The sequence below is a fragment of the Antrostomus carolinensis genome, unplaced genomic scaffold (assembly GCF_000700745.2).
Source record: "Antrostomus carolinensis isolate BGI_N321 unplaced genomic scaffold, ASM70074v2 scaffold16616, whole genome shotgun sequence".
Taxonomy (NCBI): domain Eukaryota; kingdom Metazoa; phylum Chordata; class Aves; order Caprimulgiformes; family Caprimulgidae; genus Antrostomus; species Antrostomus carolinensis.
The window spans coordinates 1,573-28,189 of NW_010322648.1; the positions used below are offsets into that span (position 1 = coordinate 1,573).

Consider the following 26,617-nt stretch of genomic DNA (forward strand, 5'->3'; position numbering starts at 1 on the left):
CCACCAGGTTTTCTATTAGTATTTTCTGAACATCTGTTTATAACAATACATAAGACTTGATTAGAATCAAAGTGAAAATAGCTTGCAAATTGTTTGAGTTTGAGAGTACATCTAGAGGAATCATTGGTCTCATTCAGTACAGCAATTTCTGCACTGATAATTCGTAGTTTAAATAATTTGATTTTATCTCTTGTATCAGTCTGGAAATATCTGCTATTTTTTCTGTGTTCTGTGGTTATCTTATAATGCTTCCTTTCAACTTCTATTTGCAGAAGCTGGTGTGCAAACAAATGGGAACAAAAGAAACCAGGTTTTGAAAATTGGACATGGTGGAACTTTGGACAGTGCAGCGGCGGGAGTTCTGGGTAATGAAAAATATAAATACCATCATCAAAAGATGATTTTAGGAAACATTTTCATGCCTACATGAAGTCAGAGGTGGAGGAACAATCTGAGATACACATGGCAGGCTTTGTGGTTTTAGGGGAAGGACGGGTTACTGTGGAAGAGTGGTCTGGGTTAAATTTCCTCTGCATGTATTTTTACATGCATATAATGTGTTCCTTAACAGAATGCTCTATTCCCTCCTGCTTAAGCTCCTGAAATAACTTGTCAGTTATTACATGAAAATACAGACTCTTGTGTAATGAATTCTAAATTACCTCAGAAATTGATGGCTTTTTTAACTTAAGCTGGAGATTTATGGTTATCACAATTTTCTAAAGTATTTTTTCTTAAACTAAGGCTTTTCTGGGATTTTGAGGGAGCTTTTTGGGCTGTAATACTCACCACACGAAAGATGCATAAGAGCAATCAGCTACTGCTTTTTTTGAGGCTCAGCACAGAAACAGTTTTTGCTTCTTGTCCTATCTTACTTTGTAAAGAAGAGTCATCAAAGAGATTTTGTCTTTTTCTCTTGATGGTAATCCATTTATTGAATTCCTTTGTTTTGTGAAGGAACAGGATGTGTCAATTGCCGATGCTGGAAAGCTGAGCTGTGGGTGTGACCATTGGATTGGTTTACTCCCAAATTATATATTGTTGCCCATAGTTTTGTTGATAAGTAACATGCAAACTACAGCTTGCTTAAATTGTAGCTTTGTAGCTCTACTTGGCTAGAAGAAGTAACAGCAATACTGTTTTGGTATTGAAAATCAACGGGTGCCACTATGAGTGTACACTGGAAGTAAATCTACTGAGTTTTGGTGTAATGACATCTCAGGGAGAGCTGTGCTTCAAGGGGATGTTGTTTGCCAAGACTGTTGCTAGTAGAGGCCTATAGGGTGGTAATTATCTTTCTCTGTCACCTGTGAACAAAATGTAACATTCTTGGGCTAGAAGTAAACTCCTTTTGTTCTAATTTCCTGTACTGTGTGGCTGCTCCCTTTAGAATACTGTGTGTATTGGTGAAGTGGACATTTTCCTTTTACACAGATGTTCCCTTTGAGTATTGCTACTGCTCATTGTGGGAGGTGAGCAACATTGATCCATAGGAAAAGAAAAATCACTCATGCTTCTTAATTGTTTCTTCTACTGTTCTCTGATATCCAGCAGTCTCCAAAGCCTGCTCTTGTGGCATGACAAAAAGTACTTGGGCTTGATGTGCTTGGTAAAGACAGGGAAGCTCATCAATTTAATATGCTGTAGATCAATTAGAAAAAGGTACAGGATCTTTCATTTCACTGCTATACAAAACACACAGAGAAAAATCAATGGTACCTAATTTGGAAAGAATAAAACTGAAAACAAAAAGTGGGAAAGGGAATGTACCTAGATGTCTTGCAAGTTCAGGTACAATAATGAGGAGAGAGGGGAGGACATAACAGAAACAAGTTATTCAGAAAATGTGTGCTGCTTTTTGGCATAGGGTGGTAGGGCAGGAAGCTTTCTTTCCTCGTGGACAGTAGTATACTAGAAGTATTTATTTTCTGTAGTCCCTAATCTTTCTTTCTTGATTTATACTCCTGTTTCACAAATTTTATGTAGTGCATCTCTGTAACTTTGTTCGTGGGAATTAAGTTGATACAGAGTCTTGCTTAGTGTGGCAAGTGTACTGCAGATAACTGAGCAGTGCTTTTCATCAGAAAATATACTGTTGTATTTCTTTTCCTACTGACACCAAACGTAGATGGGGAAGGACCTTGGAGACAGAGATCAGTGATCTATGGCGTGTGAGTGAAAGGCACCTTAGAGACCAGGTGGCATGTGATGGCCCCGCACTGGTAGGAGCCTGGAGCGACTGCTGTCTGAGGCAGAATCTTCGTCTGTCCTCATCAGTGGCTTCTGTTGCATTTGAAAGGTGGTGGGAGCTGGGACTCAACTTCTGCTTCTCACTGTTAAGTGTCATATTTTAGATACAGGCAGCAAGGAATTGTAGATCAAGTCTTAATGAGTATCTTCTTTTAATATCCATCTAGAGCTATTTCTTGCTGTACAATGGGAATTGTAAATATTTGGCTTGTTTCTATATGGCAGTTAGGAACTATGCTAAAAAAATTAAAAACTGTCAAAATTAAAACCTAGAGGTAAGGTTTCAGAGGAGAACCATTACATCTTTTCAGAATGAGCACATCTCTGTGCCCTTGTGGCCAGGAAGGCCAATGGCATCCTGGGGTGCATTAGAAGGGGTGTGGTTAGTAGGTCGAGAGAGGTTCTCCTCCCCCTCTACTCTGCCCTGGTGAGGCCGCATCTGGAATATTGTCTCCAGTTCTGGGCCCCACAGTTTAAGGACAGGGAACTGCTTGAGAGAGTCCAGCGCAGAGCCACCAAGATGATTAAGGGAGTGAAGCATCTCCCTTATGAGGAAAGGCTGAGGGAGCTGGGTCTCTTTAGCTTGGAGAAGAGGAGACTGAGGGGAGACCTCATTAATGTTTATAAATATGTTAAGGGCAAACGTCACGAGGATGGAGCCAGGCTCTTCTCAGTGATGCCCAATGATAGGACAAGGAGCAATGGGTGTAAGCTGGAACACAGGAGGTTCCTCTTAAACTTGAGAAAAAACTCCTTTACAGTGAGGGTGACAGAGCCCTGGGACAGGCTGCCCAGGGAGGGTGTGGAGTCTCCTTCTCTGGAGACATTCAAGACCCGCCTGGACACCTTCCTGTGTGATCTCATTTAGGTTCCTGCTCTGGCAGGGGGATTGGACTGGATGATCTTTCGAGGTCCCTTCCAATCCCCAACATTCTGTGATTCTGTGATCTCTGTAATGTGTACTCTGCGTTTTGTAAAGAAGATTGGAGGTCCTCTGTCCTAGGAGAATTTAAGCCATTTATAAAAGGCAGAGGTAAGTGAGTGATGGTAATTCTTTTGAAAGTGAAATAGATATTATTTAAGTCAAGTAGCAAATACCATTCAGGAAGTGGTTTAGAGGCTAGGAAGTGAAAAATAAAAAGTTCAGTTCAACCTTGTTACGCTCTGTGTAGTCTGGCAAGTTTAGTTTCTGTCACCTTTCAATAATAACACATGCTACAGAAGCTGATGATTAATTGGGAAAATTGTTAGTGTCTTTTTCACAGAATAATTCAATGTCTCTTTAAAATTATTCCATTGAATCTCTTGGCACTCCAGCAGATTTCAGCTCAGCAGTTATGTTGAAGTGTCAGTGATGTCATCACATTGCAAGAAAAGTGCTTAGTTATGAAGTTTTATCTGTGTGCTTATCTCCTTTTCTCAGACGTGTTGCAGCTCTTTCCTATCTGGTGAATATGACAGGAACAGGCTGAACTGAAGGTACACAGAAGCGCAAGCACAAGGGCATGTGTGACTAAAAACCCTCAGGAACAAGAAGACAAGTAATTGAGAATAAGAAGTAGTCTGATGAGTCTCAGAAAGCAGAAGACTGAGAAGCAGTAGAGCACAAGTTTTTGGGTTTTTTTTAAAAAAAATTTTAATTGTCTGGTTTGATGCTTTTGGTACTGGCTCCTGGTTAACACAAAGCTGATTTCCTTCTAACTCCCTTAACTCCTGTAGTTTTATTAAAATCAAGGACATCAGCTGTTATGTGTTCCATGAGTTGTACACGAAACTAATTTCCTTCTAAAATTTTCATTGTTTCCCATCTTCCTTCTGCTGTCATTGTTTCTTTGGCTTGCTGTATGTGGAGAAAATCAATAGAAAAGCATATTCAAGGAAGGCACCTCATTGTACAAACCTTTAAAATAAAATAGAGCTCTTTTTCCATCTGCTTCTTTTGTGAAAAGCTGACTGATCATTGCTTTGCAGAGTACTGGTTTAAAATTGAAAAGACAGTAGTCTGTACGTACACAATAGTGGGAGGGTTTGATTATAAAAGATTTTTGACAGAGGCAGTTGGACCTTTTGATTATTTTACTTTCTTGCTGTAAGCCTGATAAACAATTTGATTATGTTATCTTGGCTGTATTTCTCTGGGTCACTATCAACCTTTAAAAGGGCTGTTTAATTACAATGAAGGCTGGATGCATTATTAGTGAGCCATAGCCTTCATCAAACCAGAGATGGCATTAATTGCACTATCCATTTATTTGGTGATTAAAAGCTAAATAAATCTAGGTGTTGAATTAAAGCATTTTAACGATAGATGAAGCTTATTTATCTTCTGCTTTAGACTTGTTGCCTTTCACTAGTCTTGTGTTATGTGAACATCACAGATACTTTCTCATCAGCTTTGACTCTGTATGCTAACAGAAAGGCAGTATTTCTGACTAGCATAATATTTAGTAATGAATAGTGTTGAATAAGGGAGCTGCAGAGCTGGTTTTGAAGTGGCATTTCTCCTTTTGTCTTTGCAGTGGTTGGTATTGGAAAAGGAACAAAAATGCTGAAAACTATGTTGGCAGGTTCCAAGGTAAGGAGTGCTAAATGACTTGTATTAGTGAGGTTTTTTACTTGTTTGCTTTCTTTTTTTTCTTCCAATGAAGAGCTGCACCAACATACAAATACCTCAACCATCCTATGAATTTAGTTAAAATATGTACTTCCGTTCCTTTTTGTATTTATTTAGAAATTTGATGTTAAGACTTTTATGTCCAAAACAAAAATAATTGTTTGTCTCAGTTTTTCTACAAAATGTTAATAAAGACCAAATTCCTATTTTACAGGAAGAATTCTAGAATATTTAGTATTTTAAACAAAGAAACAAGAGAAGGATAAAGACTGCAATGAAGATGACACTGTAAATGGTGTTTTCAGGATATAGTTATGTATGATGGTTCAGTTTTTGTTCGTTTTCCTTATATGTAGATAATATAATTGTTATTTAGCTTGCAGTAACAGATAGTCTTTGCCTCTTTTCTCTCTTCTTAAATACCATAAGGCCTTAAGAGGCACGTTTTGGAACTAAATGTGTTTTGCATTTGTGATAGTAGCTGTGCTTCCAGACTGCAGCTCCTGTAGATGGATGCTCTACAAACACATGGATAGGTACATGTAAGAAACCAAAGCCCCGTGGCTGCATGAAATAATCCAGACTAGAGCTTTGACAAAGAGCAATCTTATTCATTGCTGCTTTTGATTAATTGTACTATGTCTTTTGTGAGTGCACTCCAGATTGTAGGTGTTACATACAAAAACAATTGCACGTACTCCCAAGAATAATCTGCCAGTGTTGATTCCTTCTTTGCAAATAAAATCCTCTGGGTTTAGCCATTATTTTTAAATGAGAAGTTTGAGTAGGAATGACAGATGCAGAAATCAATTAAGCCTTCCAGATGTCACTTTCTACTAGGGGAAAGTCAATAGTGGGCTCAGCAAATTGATAGCCTTTCTAATGCATTTTATTCTGGTATTTTTTCCCATTCTCTTCTGGCCTGAACACTTAAGCTCTTTACAGGTGTTGAACTGATAACTTGAGGTAGAATTTGATTGACAATTTTCAGTTCAACTCAAAATAATTTGACAGAAGAAAATACAACCAGGATAAAAAGTCGTAGCTGCAGAGTCTGATCCAGAACTTACTGTAGTCAGTGTCAGTCTCTGCACTGACTGTAATGGGTTTGCATTTGGTTTATAGGACCAAGTTTCAGAGGCATCTGTATTTTGAAACATGCACTAAGCAGCTGGAGCTGGATTTACAGAGCTGGATTTACAGTGGAAGTGTAAGCAGTTACCACCTGACATCTTTTGAAGAACTTTTAAGTTAATAAAAGGCATTGTGATACCTCAGCTAAATTAAGTCATCATAGCTAAATGTGTGAAAATTGTTGATTTAAAAATATGTAAAGCAATTGAATTATCTCTTCAGCTGATGTTCACAGTGGAAACAACTGTGATGGATGAAATAGTTTCAACCTTTTTGGCAGAAAAGAGTATGAGCACGCTCCTTGGCAACTTCACTCTGACGTCCTGTAGCCAGTAGGAGTGTTATCTAGCCAAACCTTGCACGCAGATAGCTCAAGAAGGCTTTTAGCTGCTGCTGAGGCACAAGGGAGGGGAACACAGGAGAAATGGGCAGTGGGGGCAGTCTGATGAGCTACCCCAACGAGATCAATAAGCTGTCACCTGCCCTTAGATTGGTGTAGGCTGTGGGCACTTGATTCAATGAGGCAAGTGAAGTTCCATCCTTACAGTACATCAGCTCTTCCACGGCAACTGTTTGTGTGATCTGATGTGGCAGAGGATGTGAAATAGCTAACATCTGTGCCAGGTGGCATGGCCATCATGAGCCTTCATTTGCAACTTGTCTCTGCTTTCCTATTTTCTAGTTGTACTTAAACAAATTAGGCACACAGTAACTTGAGAGGCTTAAGGAAGTTGAGAGATCTCTCAGATATCTGCCTATTTGTTTTTTTTGACCACACTGACAACAAAGGCTCATAATGTGGTGAAAGATCTGATACAGATAAATCCATAACTGTCTAAATAGGTTTCAGTGGGGTTTTTTGGGGGTTTTTTTTGCATCCCATGCCATGTGCTAGGAGTTTATTCTCTTATTTCATCTTTTTCACCGTTGTGGGTGCTAAAATGTATGCTGTAGTGTGGTGTTTTTCTTCCTTTTATTACTGTAAAGACTCAGATGAACTGTCTAAGCCTCTCTGGTTAGGATTTACTGTTTGCTTATAGGAATGTATCTTGTTAAGAAATAGTTCAGTCTATCATTGTTGGCAGCAGAGCTATGCTGAGTGGCCAAAACATATGTTATTGCAGTAAACTCCATATGGTGGCTCTGCCAGAGATTGGACTATTTCTGATTTTTTTCCCAAGCGTTGTGTGAAACTTCCCTGACTCTGTGTGGCAGCTCTGAACATTATCACTCGATTTGCAACTCATGCACATTATACAGGGAGTGTTACTCTTTCAGTGTAAATCTAGTTCTCTACTGGTTTGACCTCCTTATGAATTAACTCAAAACAAATAGAATATGCAGCCAAGGGCAATACCTACTTAGTGTTCCAGATTTCTCATTGAATTCTTAATATTTATCCAGAAATAAAAATATGTGCAAGCTGGCTTAGGTTTTGTTTATTTGCTTTATTTTGTTTCAAATATTCCAAGTGAGGGGGAGAAGCTGAATCCTCTGGGATCTGGAATTTAAATGCTGAGCATTTAGTACATGTTCCATAGGAGAAACACTTTTCCTCTTGCATTCTAGGACTTGCCCTTGGTCTTGCTTAGACTTTTTGCACTGCATTCTTTTGAGAGAAATTGTTTTACTGTGTTTGCAAAATAAAGATAATAAAATGAGAAAATATTTCATGCTTCACCAGTAAAATGAATATGATGTGGGTGGACCAATTTTTATTATGGTAAATTGTTTCTGAACGACTCAGTCTTATGGGTGGCTAGTCTGTCTCAAATACAGTGTAGAAGTGATGATTTTTATTTATTTTTTTTTAGGGGAAATGGATTAGAAAACCCAAGCTCCAAATGATAACAAGGGCTAGAAAGAGAAAGAACTATTATGGGCAAAATGAAGATAAATCAGTGAGCTGATATGTGACAACTTTGATTTATTATAATTGTTAAAATTTGAGTTCTTATGAATACTGGATGGAACATGAGTGCGAGTTCAGTGATCAGCTCTCAAGACTTGTTCTGCACACTGTAGCCTGTGAGAGGGGGCTTGCCTGAGTAGGACTTGGTTCAAATCATGTAAGAGAATTTCTAACTCATGTAAGTTACTTCTTGCAGTGTGATTCCGGGACTAGAGTTTGTATGTTGTAAAATGATTTCTATAGAGGGTTGGCACCAGATGCTGTGGAACACAGTGTCCATAAAGAAGGTTATTTCTTTACCTCCTGTGATTATTTTACTGTTCTAAAAATTAGGCTGTAATTTTTATCCCTTAACTTCTTAAGGTTTGCTAGGTTTCTCTATGAATTCATGATTTTGAATTAAGTCCTTAGCTTCTGTCTTTTGACAATGAGTTCAATGAATTAATAATGCATTAAAAAGCACATCTAGTAGTTCTATAAGGAGCAGAACTAATGAAGCCTTTCCTTGTGACTTCACTTGTTTACAGCTCATTAGACACCAAAGCCCCATGTGGACTCTTTGGTAGCCAGTAATACAATGGGGCTCCCTCTGGAGCCTTTTCCTTAGTGGAAACTGCAATAGATTTATTTCCTCTATCTGTCTCTTTCAGGAGGTTTATAAGAACTCGGCATCTCTGAGACCTCTGTTCTTCTGCCAATGTTTGTGTGTTTGCACATTAACATGCACACCATGATGGTGTAAGTGCTATTTTTTTTTAAATCCTGATTTTCTTTTTGAAGAGCCTTGCTGTGGTTGACTTTGTTGTTTTGGTGTGTGTTTTTTTAAAAAACAAAACAAAACAAAACCAAAACATTTCAGAAGCAGTTTGTGCTCCATTTCATATATTTGAGTTATGAGTCCAAGAAAATTGAGTTGACTTTCCTTTTGAAGGATCCTCTTGGTGGTGTGTGCTCTTACTTTTAATTTTAAAAATTCCTCTATGGTATCACCAGCTGAGCTCTTTGCTTTGTCTTGCTTTCTTTTGGAGCTGGTAAAATTAAAACTATTTGTTCATACAGTGCATAATGATGTGTTCTGTTTTCTTCTTCATATTCTGATATTTTTAAGATTCTCTTGGAAGGATGAGATTTGTGGCTGGTGGTAATACTTTTTATTAGACTAATTGGTATAGTACAGAAAACTAGGTGTTTGGGTATGCCAGCCATTTCTCATGTCTAAAATAGAAGCCATGGATTTTAAACCTAAGTGTATTTCAGATTTGTTTAGAGTTTAATGAAGTAGGTATCTTTTAGACCATTTCTGAAATAAAAATAGTTAATGCTTGTGAGTGTCATATACTAACAATTCTGGGTGTGCAACTGTTATAGGTAAGAGCCCAAGACTATTCCACAAAGATGAGCTGCATTTTATTACCTGCTTTAATAAAGTAGGGTAAGAAAACAATTTATCTCCTCTGTGGGGTAGCAACGTTTTGTTCACAACCATTCAGCCAGGCTTCCAGTCACATGGCGAGGAAGGCTGTTGTGAATTGCTTGATGATTCTTCAGCTCCCATATTGCTTGTGTTCATCTGTGGTTTTAGTTAGGCTTTTCCTTCTGAATTGCAGTATTCTCGTATCCAACTGTCTGTATTTGTCTTGGAGGAATCCAGGTGAAAGCGGTTTGTTTGCTCTTTAGCTTTTTCCCTTGGAAATATTTATCTGCAACACCTTCTCATTTTTCATTCTGTGGTTCATGCCCTTGGTACATTCTCACACCTCTTTGTTTATGGTATCCCATCCACAATAACCAAGGGTCTGACCAAGTTTCTGTTTGTATTGAGATGGGAGAGGCAACAAAAGAAAGAGTGCAGTATGTGACCTGCTCATTTAAGCAAAATGAATTGTAGCTACACAAAATGTCATTACTTTGCCTCTGTTCAAGCCCAAAGAAATTATTGTTTCCTTACAAGGGAGGTAGGAGAGGAAAGAAAGAGATGATAAGGTTATCTCCTAGGGGAGGGAGACTGGTAGATTATACATCGTGGCATGTGAAGGGGTTAGAGTGAGGTAACGTTATAGTGTGCCATAAATCTGATGTCTCTATTGAGCCCATGATTTTTTTTTCTGAACCCAGTGGAGTTATGAATTTTAGTTCCCAGGCTTGTTTTGAAAGGTTTTTTATAGGTTTCCCTTGAGGAACAGGACTGGCAGATTGTAGATGGGAGTGATTGTTTTATGAGAGATGTTACCCCACGGGCAGATGAATGTGTTTCAGCCCTTGTGGACTGGCTAGGTGAATTCTTCCTGACAGGCAGTGGTTGCTTAATTTCACCCATTTAGTTACTATTTTGTGCATTAGATGAAGTATATTACATTCCTGAAATATAGCTATAGGACAGAGAAGTCTTGACATTTCTGTTACATGGTATTTGTTACAGTATTGTGCAAACATACAAGGAAGTACAGTGCAAAGATGTCATGTCTATTAATAAAACTTGTCCTACTTATGTCTGTTGTCTGTAACAGCTATATCCAAGTACTGCTATAATAGTTTGCTTTTTTTTTATAAACCACTACTGACATCTGAGAAATTTTCACAGAACCAGAATTTTCTGTTGTAATTCCATGACCTCTTTCTAGAGCAGAGGATGTTGGTTCAGAGACCCATCATTGTTTATGCACACTTAGTGTTGGGTTCTATCCTCTGTATTATTTTACATTAGTGACAACAAATTTCTTACTCCCTGAATGCCTCAAGATATTAACTAGAGATTAATGTCAGTTTATGAAAGTATGGTTGTCTTCCTTATTTTGTGGCAAGGACAATGCTTGTATAAAAAGAAGGCTGGTAAAATGCAGGAATGATGTTGGTTTTGATGTGTTTTGAGAATGTTTAGAAGGTGTTATCAGAACTTGAAGTGGTGTCTGTACAAAAAAAACATGAAGTGAGAGAATGTTAAGCCCACACAGTGATGGATGCAGGAATTGGGAAGGGCTAAAGTGTTAGCTGGATATGTTGGTCTTAAATGTGCCCCTTACATGTTACACACTGTTGATGTCTTTAATTACCTGTTACTGCAAAACATATGATACATTTTTTTAACCTGCTTTTTTCATAACAAATCATATGAAGAGAGGAGGCTGATATGAATACCCACTCTTTCCTGCCCTGCCTGGTATCCCCAAAACAAAGTTGTAGAAGAAGCTGCTAAATAGTATAGATATGCACTTTCCTGCAGTAGTACCATTAGTAAGCTGCCTTAGCATGCTGTGTATTGCTCGAGTCTCTTTTATGCTCACCCCAGAGGCCTGATCTATTAATAGCTCAGCTTCATGCTCTATTAATATTCACACTTTTTAAAAACTGTTGAAAATTTGAGGAGACTGCACCTATTGTGCTGCAGAAGCTCTTTCCTCCAAAAATGCAGAATATTTTAAGAGCATGCTCTAGTGTGATTTTTCTGTTCTTCCATTCAGGAGGTCAATGTTGCCTTCTTTCCTCTTGACCTTTTTTATAATTGTGTATATGTCTGTGCTACATGTACAGTCCTTGCTTGCATTCATTAAGAAAAAAATCAAGGCTTTTCTCTTTCTTAATAAAAATCACAAAAAAGAAAGATGTTAAGAGATTAAACTAGCCATTCTGCATTGTTTTCTGTAGTGTTCTTTTTTAGTAACTTGGAGATGCTCTTTCTAAGCATCTCCATAATTCTAAAAGCACTGCCTTTTAGAATTTCAGTTTTATCTGTGAATTTGTATGTACCTAGAAAGTCTTAACCTTCTGGAAGGGCTGTGCTGTATTTCTAGGCAAATAATTATGAATTTCCTTAAAACTGTTTCTCAGATAGAAGCTGAAAGTCATCTTTGTTTATTTTGAATAATCTGTGGTGTAGGTGCTAGAAGACAGAATGAGGAAACACAGAATCACAGAATGTCAGGGATTGGAAGGGACCTTGAAAGTTCATCTAGTCCAATCCCCCTGCTGGAGCAGGAACACCTAGATGAGAAGCAGGAACACCTAGGTGAGAAACAGGTAAAGAACAGATATTAAACCTGAAGATGACATTTAAGAGCCAACCTGACACATTTTGGTGAGTGGGGTAGGTTTCCACAGAGAGCAGGTGTCAGAAAGTTTTGCATAAAGAGCCTGTGGGTTACAGGCAGCCACTTATGGACATTAGCCTGCATCCCCTCTTGGGTTTTGGGAGCCTTTGTTGTGTTTATAAGTGATGTGTGGCTATGATGCTATCTCAGGTGACCTAGTGTTCCTGTTAATGTTGGGATTGTTCCCTCTTCTGCCCCCTTCCCTGCCCTCCCTCTGATGCTAAAACCTAAACTTGCTACAGTTTTTAGCTACCACCTTAAAGCTTCTCTGAACTCCAGGTAAAGTATCTTCTGTGGGTTCCCCTATTATAGGTGGTTCTAGTCCTTCACATTGAAAATCTAGTCACCCCGAGTGTTTGAACTTTTAAAATAAATTGACATAAGAGGTCAGAAAATCCTGTTAGTCCAAGAGTAAAGATCAGATAGTTCTTCAGCAATGACAGTACAATTACAGCATCTAGCAGTAAATAAAATTTAGTGCAGGCTTAGCACAAAGTCAGCTTTTTCTTTCAGGAGAAAAAAAAAAAGAATCTTAGAGAAGAGAGGTTGTAATGTTTGTATATTAAGAGGACATGTTTGGTGTTTGATAATTTTGAATTTGCTCTAATGTAAAATACAGAACTCCTCCCTCATCCCACAGTCTTTATTTTGCCTCTGTGCAACCTGCTTTTAAGAGATTAGGGCTCTGTGCTTTTAATATATTGGAATCTGCTTAGTGAGTGTGCTTTGTTTTGGAAAATAATTGAAACTGTGGCAACCCTTGGTTTTTTTTTTCATCTTATTTGTCTACCTCATGTACTCCTCTGGTTTGGTGGATGATTAGCATACTGGAAACCACTGGTAGCTGCTAATGTTTGATACAAACAACAAATATAAGTTATGTAAATATTAAATCCAGAGCACCTTAGTTGTGCTTTAGAAATCACACACAAACAGAATGTCACTGTAAAATGGAGAGTTTAAGGCCTCTTCACTATCTCAGTGGCCTAAGTCTACAAAAATGTAAGTACTCACACCAAGAGAGCAGGCTGAATGGGTTACAGAATCACAGAATGTTGGGGATTGGAAGGGACCTCGAAAGATCATCCAGTCCAATCTCCCTGCTGGACCAGGAACCTAAATGAGATCACACAGGAAGGCGTCCAGGCAGGTCTTGAATGTCTCCAGAGAAGGAGACTCCACTACCTCCCTGGGCAGCCTGTTCCAGGGCTCTGTCACCCTCACTGTAAAGTAGTTTTTCTCAAGTTTAAGCAGAACCTCCTGTGTTCCAGCTCACACCCATTGCCCCTTGTCCTACCATTGGGCATCACTGAGAAGAGCCTGGCTCCATCCTCCTGACATTCACCCTTAACATATTTATAAACATTAATGAGGTCTCCCTTCAGTCTCCTCTTCTCCAAGCTAAAGAGACCCAGCTCCCTTGGCCTTACACTCAGGAGCACTAATTCTGATCAGTGCTTGCCTGCTGTGCTCCTGCTCTGATTTCCTTCAGGTTCTCTAGAAAACTTTTTTTTTTGGTTTTTCGTTTGGTTGGTTGGTTGGTTTGTTTTGTGTTCCCTCAAACTTGTCAGCTGTACCAGACATCAGTGTGCATACATTGACTTTCTATATCTATCAAGTATGTCTCCTTTTTTCCTGGCTTTCAATCTCTTGCACAGGGGGCTGTAGCCTTTATTTATTTATTTTCCTTTTACACTTCTGTGTTCAGTTGCTGCTGTGATTAGAAAATGGGTCATCCTTGGTTGAACTCTTATGAACTGCCTCTTCCAGAGAGTTTGCTTGCCTGGGAAATTCCTGCAGTGGGAACCATCTTAAAATCTTCCTGACAGCTACTAGTGACCTTATTTCATAATTCCTTGTGTTTCTGTCTAGCTCTTCCAAAGTGTTGCTTCTCCATGTTTGAAAAAAGCTTTTAAAACATGTTATCATTTAAGATTTCAAGTCTCTGGCTTCCCTCCAAATAAACCTTTGATATATTAACAGTTAAACTGAGAATTTGTGTTCCATGGTCTGTCTGGCATTTGCACTGATAAGTGGGGCAGACAAACCTGGCAGTCAGCCCAGGGGCTTCAGCCTCCAGGAGCCCCCGGGTGGGTTGTGCAGCTGATAGCAATGCTGGCTGTACAACCCCTCTAATGGGAGGAGATTCCCCTTCCCTCTCCTCCTCTTCCTCCTTTCCCAGTTAAATATGTATACTGATAGTCTTGCCTTTTCCTCTCTCTTTTCAAGGATATATTTTCCCTTTCTGTGTTAGTATAAGGATCTCTCTGAAGTTGGATATGAAATAAAGAAGCCAAATGATAGCTATTCTGTTACTAAAATATTATTGTAAAAATCATATGATTTATTGTTTGTGGTAATTTTGACTGTGTCCTGTGGTTATGACTCTTAAAACAAAAATCCTCTTCCCAGGATCTGTCAGATTTATTAGAGGGTTTGTAATTTGTTTCTTAGGTGTTCCTGTAATCCCGTTCTTTCTCCAGTCCTGACTTTCATGGCATGTTTCTTTGTAGTCATGGGTATGGTAGTAAATGTCTGGCTGCTGGGGCACTTGCCTGTGTTTCTGGTCTTGTTGAGGTTACATCCCCCAGTCTGTGTGACAGTTTTCACATTACATCATCATTGACAGGGTGCAGTGGTTTGTCACTATAAAGCATCTTAAGTCTTTCTCCTCACTACTGTAAATTGAAGAGTTGCTTATACTTGAGGGTTTCTGATCACTTTGCTGCTTTTTGTTTCAGTTCCATAACATTAAAAAACCCCTTTTTTTTCAGATGGCTGAGAGATGTAACCATTCCCTAATGCAGGATAGTTTTGGGAAGGTTTGTATGCCCTCAGGGTTGTTGTGCTGTTGTACAGTTGTGAGGTTCTGCTGTGGGACCATACAGACCACCATTAGAAGCTGGAATGATTGCACAATGCTGCGTGGTTGCAAGTTGTGACTGGCAATGCTTCATCTGAGCTTTTAATGCGCTACACTTGCTTGTTGTGGAATCCCATAGGGAAGCTGAGGTGCTGCTTTTAATCTTTAAATGGTTTAGGTCCTGGTCTCTTGAGATGAGCAGGGGGCAAGAGTGTGGGGGCTGTTGGTTGGTAGAGCATTGTCTGACAAGCTGCTGATACAGGGATATCTCCTGTCACAGTCTGCGCTTGAGAGGCTTTTCCCCTGCCTGCAACACTTACTACCTTGCTTTTTTTATTTCAGATTGAGTGAGTTGAAGGCAGCGTTGTTGTGAGCAGTTGCTGTCTGTGTTCCTGCAGTGATTTGTAATTTAAGAGTACGGGAAGAATGTCCCTACATGTATTTTATAAAACTGGAAGAAATAAATGATTGCCAGCACAGGTGAGAAAAGGTCACCAAAGACTTATTAAATGACTCAGAATTCATTGAGCGCATCTGAGGGCATTGTGAGTTAGAGTCTAAAGAGAGTTAATACTGAATTTTGACACAAAATAAGAGGAACAATAGATTAAGTCTGGACTCTCATGTTATCTTCTACAAGCTCCAGGTCCTGCACAATAACAAAGGGGAAGTAAACCCTATTAAGTGGCTAGTAAGAATTATGATATATAATTGTAGATACCCAAGGGCACTCCAGAGACTGATCATAAACCATCTGTAATTCTTAATTTCCTGACCTGTGGCCTTCTTTGTGGATTATAGCATTGCTGGCTTGAGTCTTTTGTGACTCTTTAAAGGCTCCTGCAAGGAATGGGGATTTGTGACTAATTTTTAAGGATGCTTTTTTTTTTTTTTTTCCAAATTGGATGGCTTTTTGCCCTTTTTGTAGAAATTAAAGGGGAAGACAAGTGTAGAGATTTGGATTGTATTGTTCATACAGTTTGTGTTTACATATAAACAGATGATATTATCTCTCTGTTGCTAGGAGGTCAACTCTAAAATGTTATTGTAACAGCCAGCCTGAAGCAAGATAGCCAAAACCAGAATTAAGAGGCAGAAAGTAATTCAAACTGAAGTAGTATCAGTACTTTGATTTGGAAACATCTGAAGGTGGTGTGTAAGGTTTCAAACTTTCAGATTTAGAGTTTTACTGTACTGCTAAGATCATTCATCATGCTGGGATTATTAAGATCTACTCACATATTTTTATTAACCTCTAGAATAGTTGCTGAACAGTGTTTCTTTCTAGCCATGCTATTAAATATTAAGAATTAGATCATTAAATGTCTCAGAGAGTAGACAATTTTACGGTCCTATAAGCAGATAATATACTTTATATTTTATTTAAATATTTGTTGTGGAGCAGCCTTCATCCATTCTTCCTTTCATCTCTTTTCCATGTGTTCCAAAAGTATGTAAAGTTTGTAAAATGCCTGATTTTGCAGAGTTATCAGGGGATTCAGGCATCTGCAGTATAAAGGAAAAAAGTTTCCTTAATGTGGTAAGCAAAGAATACAGTTATTTTTGTATTTAAGTCTACTCTCCACTGCCTTTTGTCTGACTATTCCTGCTTCTTCCATTTCGTGGCAGTTGCTTGAAGAAATACATTCAAGTGGCAGGTTGTCACATGGAACAAAATCAAGACATGTCTTAGTAGTCCCAGTTTGTAGGTGTGATTTATATGCCTGCACTATTATTACTTGAGCTTGTTTGTACTTTGCAAGTACATGAAAAAGGATGCATTGCATCCAAGAGTAAAATGTTACTGCTTATGCCTGTTTGGATGTGTTCCAGTAGAATTTGGTCAACCAGCTTCTAGAAGATACATCTTTTTATAACTTGATTCAAATTTGTGTTAGCTCATTGGGAGTAAGTTCATTGAACCTTACTGGGAATGAGGCGTGTGGAACAGTTTGGTTTTCCTCTCCCAGGCTGTGTAAATACTGTGAAGGCCCCTGGACTTAACATGGAGTTGAGGGAAATGGAATGGAATGGGATAGGCAGGGGGTCAAACCGCAGATTTTAATACCTGAAGGTGTCTCTAGACTTGACCCAAACTCATGTTACAGAGTTGTCTTCATGTGTTGGCAGCCTTGTGCAAAGCCATGGGGCAGCTGGTTCATGGGAAGCCTTCTGTCAGCTTCAGCAGATTCTGCTGTATGCTCACAGCCTGCCAGTACTTAGGGTGAAAACGTGGAAAAGGAGGACATCAGGTGAAATACAATAAGGACAAGAGCTACTATCTGGGCAACAGGTTAATTCCTTCTTGCAGTCTACAAACATGTAACACTGAAGAATTCTTTAGAAAAGAACTGTGTAAGGAAAAACTGTGAAACAGAAACACTTGGAGAGCATGTGACAAGCAGAGATGTCACTCGGTGGCATTGCATTCCTCATGCTGGTCACAAAGCCCTTACCAGATTCCAGATGTTCAAAACTCCAGCTTTAGGCTATTGCATATCACTGCATTTCATGGCAGAACTCTTATAGTGCTTTTCCATCTAAGTGGGTGTTTTGCTTTCACAAGTAAAGATCTTTGTGTCTTTTTTTTTTTTTTCTTAAATTGTGAAGGAACAGAAGAAATGTGTGAAAAGTGCTTTATGTGCCTTGCTTCAACAGTGACATCTGACACTCCACAAAGACTTTGATTTTACCACCCTGTTATTTTCTTCATGGGACTGATGTATTTATAGTAAAAATGAGATTCCATGTTGCATCTTCCCGGTGTTTATAAAACTGAAATCATAGGCACATGTAATGCCCCTATTAATTTTTGGTTAGTTCCATGTCTTTTCATCTTCACTTTTGCTTACCCAAAGTTACTGGACTATTCAGATAGTATTCTTCCTGTCCTGATTTGAAATTCTTGGTAGTTGGAGTCTTTATAAAAAAAAAACAAAAACAAAACACACACACACAAGAAAAAAAATCAACCTTGAAGACCTGACTCACTAATCTCTCTCTTTCCTTCCCAGAAGTACACTGCCATTGGACTCCTGGGCAAAGCTACCGATACATTAGATGCTACAGGAAAAGTCACTGAAGAAAAACCTTATGGTGAGCATAAATGTATCTATATACTTGATGTAATTTGAAGGCATAAATGGTCTCTGTCATAGAAGAGCAGAAGAGATGTTTGGGACTCTGAATTAAATTTAAATGTGAAATCAAACTAAGATTATTTCATCTTCAACTTCAGTGCTCATATAATGCAGACCAGCATCATGTGATTATGACCGGTGCAAGTGTTCATTTCTGTTGGGGGAAAAAAAAATAAACCAGGCTTTAGATTAGGAGGAAGAAAAGAGAACTGGGCAGGACTGTAATTTTAAATCTTTGACAGACTGACAAATGATGTGCTGTATCCAGTAAAATTTTCCTCTTTCAGTGTATAGTCCCATGAATGCTCTTTTAGTAACACCCTTCAAGGCCAGTGGAGGAGTGAATGCCCCCTCTAGGACACCCCTGTAACTAGAGATGGCTTAACATGAAATAAGGATGGCATAAACTACTTTCTACATATGTTCACCTACCAAATCTTGCTCTTACTTAGAGTCTGTGTCCTAGCAACTTTAATAAATGAACTTTTCTGACCCACAGAGCACAGTGCAAGAGTTTAAGGCTTCAGAATTAATTCTGACATGATTTTATTGGAGTGAGCATTCCACAATACCCAGGACTTCTTAGAAAAAACATAGGATTAACCAGGGACATACCAAATGTATTTGGCATTAGTTCTTTCACAACCTGTGGAAAATAAGGAAAAAACCATAGGTAACTGGTTGCTTAGCAACTCTTACAGGTTCCCACACTGATTGTGGTACCTGGTACATGAAGTAAATTATCTTTTTTTTTTTTTAATAGCATGATGAAAAAGGTAGCCTGGATTCCACCTCTCACCCCTAGTCTCCTTTCTTCTGCAGTTTTTATTTTTTGCACAAAGCAGGCAAGTGTTTCTTGTCCACATTAACTTGGTGGATCGTTCTAAATAGTATTATTTACTAGGTAATGTTACTCAGAGATGCTGGATCATTTCCTTCTGCTTCAGGATCAAGTTCTAAGCTTGTCTCTAAGCTTCTGAAGGTGTGAACATCCAAATGGTATTAAGGGTTGCCAAAACTTTGTGATGGTTGGAGAACACTTTCTTGGTTTTTATGTCTACCTTCCAGAAAGTGAATGCTGTGGTTCTGCTGCACTGAGTAGTGTTAATTGTAGGTACTCACTCACATATAAACTGTGAAATATCATTTCAAGTAGGTTCAACTCCTGTGATCAATTAATTAAAAAAAAAATAAATTGTTTCTTGAAACAGTTTACTTGTTTACTCTAGACAGAATTTAGAGTGTTGTTTTCATGAGCATTTCTTTCACTGACAGCTCTTGTTATAGAAGTTCCCACCTCTGCACCACCTTCTCTGTTACGGTGATTTAGCTTTCTGTTAGACTGTGTGCTTGGGGAACTGATTTGGGTTAAAAATACCCCTTTTCTTTGAGTTGCTTATCTTTTTAAGCTGAGATCAGTTGCATGATCCAGTTCATCATGCAGTCTCATGAAGAGGAGTTTTGGCATTGCTGAGGCAGCACACTTTTCAGGTGCTGGACAAAGTTTCCTTTTGCTGAAGCTGATGACTGAAGGAAATGCTTATGAAATTGGTCTCAGTTGCTTTCCATGTTGGTGCAAATCAGTTAGAATTAAGTTCTTCAGAAAGAGGAAAGAAAGAACATGCATATTCCATCTTTTTCTTCATGCTACCTTGTATTTCGTTCCTTCCTCTTCTTCTAATAAAGCAGATATTTCTCATCTTTACCTGTGTCTTCTCAAAAGCAGCTTGGTTTTCTGCATGATTCTCTGGGTAGCCCACCATCCCTAATCCAAATTCGTACTCCAAGAACAGACAAACCAGATATTTGAGCTGAATTTTGGCTTTCCTTAGAGGGTTGAGTCTAAATGCTACCCTAAACTTGCTGCCAAGGCAAGCTGTTAACCTACTAAACCCAAGCCCACAGCTGGGTGAGGGAGACCTGTGGGCCAAGGGCCTGAAGGGAAACCGTTCTCCTGGGCAGCAGGACTGCATTCCCCCCTACATATGCTGTGGGAGCTGAGAGGTGGCAAAGGAGCTGGTTCACAGAGCCCTGCAGAGCCATGATTCCAAACTGATGCCTGGGACACATACACAGTTTAGACTTAGTAAAACTGGGACGAGACAAGTAGAGCATTCTTTCTGACCAAGAGCTGGATGAAAGCTCCACCAGCTTGTGTGTTATTCCAGGAGAGGGCAAGAATCCAATACTGACCATTAACACAAAGGCAGTGCATGCTGGAAAAAAAAAAAGATAAAATGGAAAAGCATATGGTTTTAGGTTTTCAGAATGTAGAACTAGCCAGCTTGTGTCACGCTGGATCACAGAAGACAAATATGATTTATTCTAGATCTTAGCAAACTTATCTGTAAATATTTACTTAGATAATACACCACACAATGTTATTTGTTAATGGCTTAATACGTCATTCCTCACATGGGGATTTTCTTCTGAGACAGAGATTGTCTGTAACATCAGTGATTTCCTCAGAGGTAAGATGTAACCTCTCAGTCAGGGGAATATGAGATCAGAGCAGGAACTGAACTCAGGTGTCTCATTAAATGTCCCAGCCACAAACACAGTTCCTGGGGTGAAAATTGAAAGAGAACCCCAAGTGACACTTATGCTTAGATTGTAAAAACTAAATTCTAGTCTGAGGCAACCTGGGGTTCACAAGAAAGCTGACAGGATCACCGGCATAGAGCTGGGTCAGGCTAATTTTCCACCATGTAGTTTTGTTGTCATATGTTGCTAGAGTAATACAAACAGAAGATTGAATTAACCATGCAAGAAGCTCTTCAGAAGAAGATACAGACTTACTATACAATTGATTTTTCTTTTTTGTTCCTACCCCATAATCTGATGTACATTGCTGTCTCTCAGCATCCCTGACTGATCTTTGTGCTTTGCAACCTTGCTGTTAATGACACTTTTGGAGACAGCTGCTGGGGCATAGGGACAGCATCTGCCCTTGAGGCTGCAGAGTGTGCTTTGAGAAAGTGGGGTACCACATTGCCATCTTCCAAAGCTACTATGGAAAAAAACCTGCTTCTTTGTTACTTACAGCATGAAGTACGTCTGTTTTTGTAAGGTTTGCAAGTAAAGGTCTGTTCCAAAACAAAATAAGTAAATTTGGTTGGTTTATGTTCTACGGTGCTGTTGACTTCCCAGGGTGACACTAATTGAATATAACTTACAAGAAACAGGACTGGTCAAGTCCTAGGCAGTAGAAATGCACTGAAGTGCATTGTGATTGCTGATCTTATGTTGGTACTCTTTAAACAAATTAGGGATAATTGTCATCTTTAATGAATAGAATTTCAAAGGACCAGTGCAATCATCTACTTAGGTTATAGCCTTCTAATAAAAGTGAGACAGATGTATATGTTTACTCTTAAAAGAGAGTAGATTGCCTAAAGAAGCTATCTTTCTTTTACAGGATTTCTTCAGTAAAATTGCCTTACTTAATATATAACAATACCCTGGTGTGCATTTGCAGGTTAGTTGTTTGATGTGTTATTCCACCTGCAGTCTTTTTCTTCACTAGAAAAAAAAACAACAAAAAACCAAACCAAAAAAACACAAGGCTTTTGTTCTCTAATAATCTGTTGTGTTTTTCCCCACAGTTAGGTACTCTTAAAGAGAAGTTGCCAAGGTTAGATGAGCATTTTATTCTTTTTGTTCCTTTAACAAAAATTAGAATAGGACAAATTCTGTAGTTTTTGTGTAGTTCCCAAGAAAAATGAATTTGCAGTCCCAAGAGAGAGAAATTGCAACAGAAAACTGTGTATATTGGGATTTCTGCCCTTCTGAAAGTGTCCAGACTGTCTTAATTACCTTGGACAGTTTGTTCCACTCTTTTTGTGATAATTCACACTCCTACCTACATTCTGTTTTTGATCTCTTTTCTTTGGTGTTTTTCACCCAATCTAAATTCAGACAAGAGAGAACTCTTTTGTGTATCTGTTTACAGAGTGTGATTGATGCCATTAGTGTTAAGCGAATAATCAGTGCTAACATACTTACTGTTTTCTTTCTACAGACCAGATAACAAAAGGAGATCTTGAAAATGTGCTGCAAAAATTCACAGGGGACATAATGCAGGTTCCTCCACTGTAAGTTCCACAATATTCAGACACTCTTGGCAGTTGTGTTCAGCTCTTGGAACTTGCCAATGGAAGACAGTTCTCTCAGAAATAAAAAGACACATTTTGGCAAGAGGATAGAGGCAAGGCAGTCTTAGGAGTTTAATATTTGCAACTGCAGGTCATGCCCATTTGAACATCAAGCACAAATGGTGACCTGGAGTCAGTGGTTTTTTTGGATAAATGTAAGTAACAAAGCAGTCTTAAACAGCTTTGCAGGGCTTGATGGCTTCTATCCTGTCTTCCCATTAGAAAACAAAGCTCCAAGTCTTTAATTTTAGTTGTAGGGTAAGGGGAACCTTACTGACATCTGTGTGGAAGCGCCTTAAATGACTTCAAATTAGTTTTTTTTAAAAACTTAGAATATGAATGAGTGATTAGTGACTGAGCTTCCGTAGCTTAGCAAATTTCTTCTAGTCAGGTGATCCATAGTAGCTGGCAACGTGCAAGCACTGAGCTTGTGACAGATGGCTTTTATGGTGATGTAAGCTAACATGCTTTCCTTTGCATTTGCAATGGGTCGGTTGCTGTGATTCCAATGTGAGCCCTGTAAGGTCAGTAATTCAGTAGGTGTTCTGCTTCATGGGACCTGTTTCAAATTACCCTCTGCTCAAATTGAGCAGATTTTTTTTATGGTCAACTTTCTGTCAAGACCAAAGTTGGAGCTTTGGATAAAGTTTCATGTAATCAGTGAAATTTTTTTTATTATTATTATTATTATTATTCTATAGTGGTCCCCTAAACACCCTAGAACAAGGCTACATAACTTGGCAGTTGCTATTGAGGGAAGACCCTGGTGTGGGACGAGTAAAGGTGCAAGGCAGAATTACAGGAGTTCCCTGAGAGGCTCCCTGTGCTCAGCTCAGCATAACACTAAAACAGAGTCTGGCCTGCAAACTTCTGAGAGGCAGTATGTTAGAGGCAGCTGCAAGTGTTGTACCCCTTATGGAAACTCTTTGTTTTCATAAACTACAAATTGAGTGATGAAGCACTTTTAAATCTGTACAGCAAGAGATAAATACAGGACCGTCTCTTGTTTTCCAATTTACATAGCTACTGGTGAATGAGAATATTCTGTGTGCAAGAGATTTCAGAAGTACTTGCTAGGTTTGGGGGTTTTCTGTGAGCACTTGGAGAGGATTAGAAGGGTAAAATGTATGCAACTGTAGCACAATTTTAACAAGATCTGAAAAATGGGAAACTTGTTCTATTACAACCATATGATCCACGTTTTCATGCTCTATTTGATCAGCTATTCTGCTTTGAAGAAGGATGGAGAAAGGCTATCAACTCTGATGAAGAGAGGAGAAGCAGTCGAAGCAAAGCCTGCTCGGCCAGTAAGAGTGTACAGCCTCTCTCTCCAACAGTTCCAGCCACCACTGTTCACACTGGGTAAAGGCCAAAGATTATTACATAGAGTGATGCTCCCAGCTTGTTAGTGTTTATTTGCACTCAGAATGGGACTCAGATAGTGAAATGGGTTTCATTTCCCTCAGCTATTAATTTTGGTGGGGGTCCATGTGCAGTAAAAGCGCTGTATTTTGGTTTTAAGTTAAGCTGATTATATGTAATCTTTCTGTGAGGGAAAATTGTGAGAGGCTGGTCAGGGGATTATTTGCATCTGTCCATGATTTTGCAGCCTCCAGCTCACTCCTCTTTTCTCAGGTCTGCCTTCTTCACTTTGCCCATTCTTTTACCCAGATGCCCAGACCTGCTGGCATCTCTCCCAGGGCACAGCAAGGACCAGTATCAGTTACTGTCAGGCCTCTTTCTTGGTTGAGGAGGCAGGAAGGCAGTATCTTGTCCTTCTTTCTGTCGTATATGAGGAAACTTGGGTAGTACATTAAGGAGCCCATTAATAAATAAACCAAAAAGACTGTTGTAAATGTTTGATGCTGCTGTAAAGTCAAGATAATGTCTTGTGTTGATCAGCTACCTACTTGACCCGTAGTCCTCTAATGGACCAGATGTTATGTGATGAGCAGGTATGAGTGACAGGACTCAGTGTTACTTCAGTCCTTACTTTATGGTTGGATGACTAGCACAGGGGGAAGGGAAGGACTAGGAGAAAGTTAAAAGTGAATTTTAAAATTTTATTGGAGCTGCCTGTGTGCAGTATCTTAAAAGCATTGATGCTAAGTTTAGACTATACTTGAAATAACTTGTTTTCGTCATTAGAAATATGAAACAACCTTCTGAAACTTTTAAAATTAAAAAGACTGAGGCATTTGTTAACATACCACAGCAAGTACTTAATTTCTAGTGAGTTAGTTCAGTTGCCATTGTATTTGCTTTCCCTCCTGTCTAGTTCAGCAATCTCACCCGCACATATGTTACAGGATGAATAATTGATGTTGCATGCTATAAATATTTTATCACTGGGTTGTTTGCTTAGCGCATTTTTACATTTATGTGGGGGCATGGTTTCTATGTAAAGTAGATTTCACATTGCACTGGCAATTTACCATGTCATTATTAACATTCCAGATGTTGAATGTGGTGGTGGCTTTTATGTCAGGAGCCTGGTCAGTGACATTGGCAAAGGTAGGCATGAAAAAACCCGTGACAGTTTGAGGAATGAATGTGTCTGTTTATGGAAAAAAATGGTCATTTTGTATATCTCCAGTAACTAGACCTATGTGTTATTTTGCAGAATTCTAGTGTTATCACTTGTTTTTATAAGTAAGGTATTTTCCTTGGGAGCATGGGGGAATGAAGGCTCAATAATTGCCAGAGGACCTTGGGGGCTGGGGGATAAAAATGGAGCAAGTAATAGCACTGAGCAAGATAATACAAGGCAAGGTGGAGATTTTTTTTCCTCCTCCATATGTTAAAGCTAACTCAGATTAAGGATAAGAAGAAAGATACTGTCTTTTTAAGCATTATTCATCACATTTTGAAAACAGATTGCACAGAATGTTACCATGCACATAATAAACCCTATCTGCTGGAAAGACTTCTACATTTGTGATGATTTTTCTAGTGTTTTCTTACTCCTTTACCTGAACTGTGAATGGTATTGCTTTCCCACAGGGTTATTTGTCTTGTGCTCTATATCTATCAAACTGCATGATGGAGAACAGATAATCCATTTCAGTTTTTTTTTTTTTTTTTTTTTAAATGATACATTTGCAGATCAGGAAAGAAAGTGATGTGGGATAACCCTATGAATTTCAATGTTGTTATTTGTGCTTAGGCGAGTCAAAGATTCTGTTACTGCTATCTGAGCATAATGGGTTATGTTTAGTACTTTAATGACAAAGGAAGATAAAGTCTGTCCTCAGCTGGTTTCTTTTCAAAAATTTAAAATGCAGTAAAAATCCTCCTGCATCAGAAAGGATGGTAGAGAATATTTTAGTGTACCTGTGCACTTACAAGTCAGCTCTGGTTGCTGTTATGTTTTGTAGCTACTGTGAATTACATAATTCTATCCCACTGGTACTTATTTAACATAGCAGAGCATTTGTTTATATTTTTATTTTTCCTTTTCTTGGTTTATATTATCCTGATAGATGGCACAGGATAAAAAAAGTCAAAAAATCTTTTTGAAGGCAAGAAGTGCTAAGGCCTTAAAGTCTGTGGAGAAATAGTACCTGGTCTTCTAAGTCACTTGTGAATACAGAATGTTCTGCTTATGTCTTACGTCATTATTTTCTTTCTTTTCATTTTGTTTTAAATCTGGAAAACCTTTTGACAGCTTTCTGTCAGATTGTCCTGGTTTTTGCTAGGATAGGGGTAACTCTTTGAACTCTTTACTACACTGGAGATCACTGAAATCAGAGGAATTCCTTGGCTCAAATTTAAGAAGATATAAAGAAATGATAAAATTTCCTGAACTTCCTTCTCAAACAAAGCAGAATAACGTAGAAGGGTGCATGTAAAATACATTTTAGGTGAGTTGCAAATAGTTAAACTTGACCATAGACTTTTTCTAAATCCTCTTTTCTCCTTTACTGTAGAACTCTCTACCTGTGCCACTATGCAAGAGCTGACCCGAACCAAACAAGGGCCATTTACACTAGAGGAGCACACCCTTTATGAAGACAAATGGACAATTGATGAAATTGCACGATCCTTAGAGCATTGCACGTCTCTTCTCCCAGGAGAGCCATCTCATAAAAAATTGAAGACAGAGCATCCTGGTGAAACTGCTGTGAGCTGTGAAGATAAGTGATAAGTTGGGTCAAGGAAAAAGACTGAATGATTGAGACATTGTAAGATTGGATTGGGATTGTCTTGCCTCCTGTGTAAATTTATGGGTCTGTGCTGGGAGGGTGACAAACTGCAATGCAAGAAAAATGGATCTTTTGTTTCCTGGGTTTCAAACATGCACTGAAAATATCCAGCACCTACTCTTCCCTAATCTGTTTATTTTCCTTCTTGCACACTGTAAATGGGTCTGCCACTGATGTCAAATCTTTATAAACTTTTAAAGAACTTGTAGGGTGTAATACAGCTGCTGTTTCTAATTCTTCAATAAAAAATTATAAACATT

The 26,617-nt window shown here is 38.7% G+C and overlaps 1 protein-coding gene across 1 annotated transcript; it reads left to right on the forward strand.

Annotated features, from left to right (window-relative positions):
- Positions 1-268: 268 nt before the first annotated feature.
- TRUB1 (TruB pseudouridine synthase family member 1) lies at positions 269-26,617 on the forward strand. The gene is made up of 7 exons (XM_010170319.1): positions 269-365; positions 4,770-4,825; positions 17,873-17,954; positions 22,020-22,092; positions 23,375-23,514; positions 24,610-24,666; positions 26,082-26,617. Exons 2-7 carry the CDS (start codon positions 4,796-4,798, stop codon positions 26,294-26,296), a joined length of 597 nt encoding a protein of 198 aa, XP_010168621.1. The 5' UTR covers positions 269-365; positions 4,770-4,795; the 3' UTR covers positions 26,297-26,617.

Bases quoted from the DNA above. Each gene is read 5' to 3' on its own strand.
- TRUB1 (XM_010170319.1), top strand. From the start codon at position 4,796: ATGCTGAAAACTATGTTGGCAGGTTCCAAG. The intron at 22,093-23,374 runs GTAAGTTCCACA...CTATTTGATCAG, and splicing joins ATAATGCAGGTTCCTCCACT to CTATTCTGCTTTGAAGAAGG. The intron at 23,515-24,609 runs GTAAAGGCCAAA...TTAACATTCCAG, and splicing joins GCCACCACTGTTCACACTGG to ATGTTGAATGTGGTGGTGGC.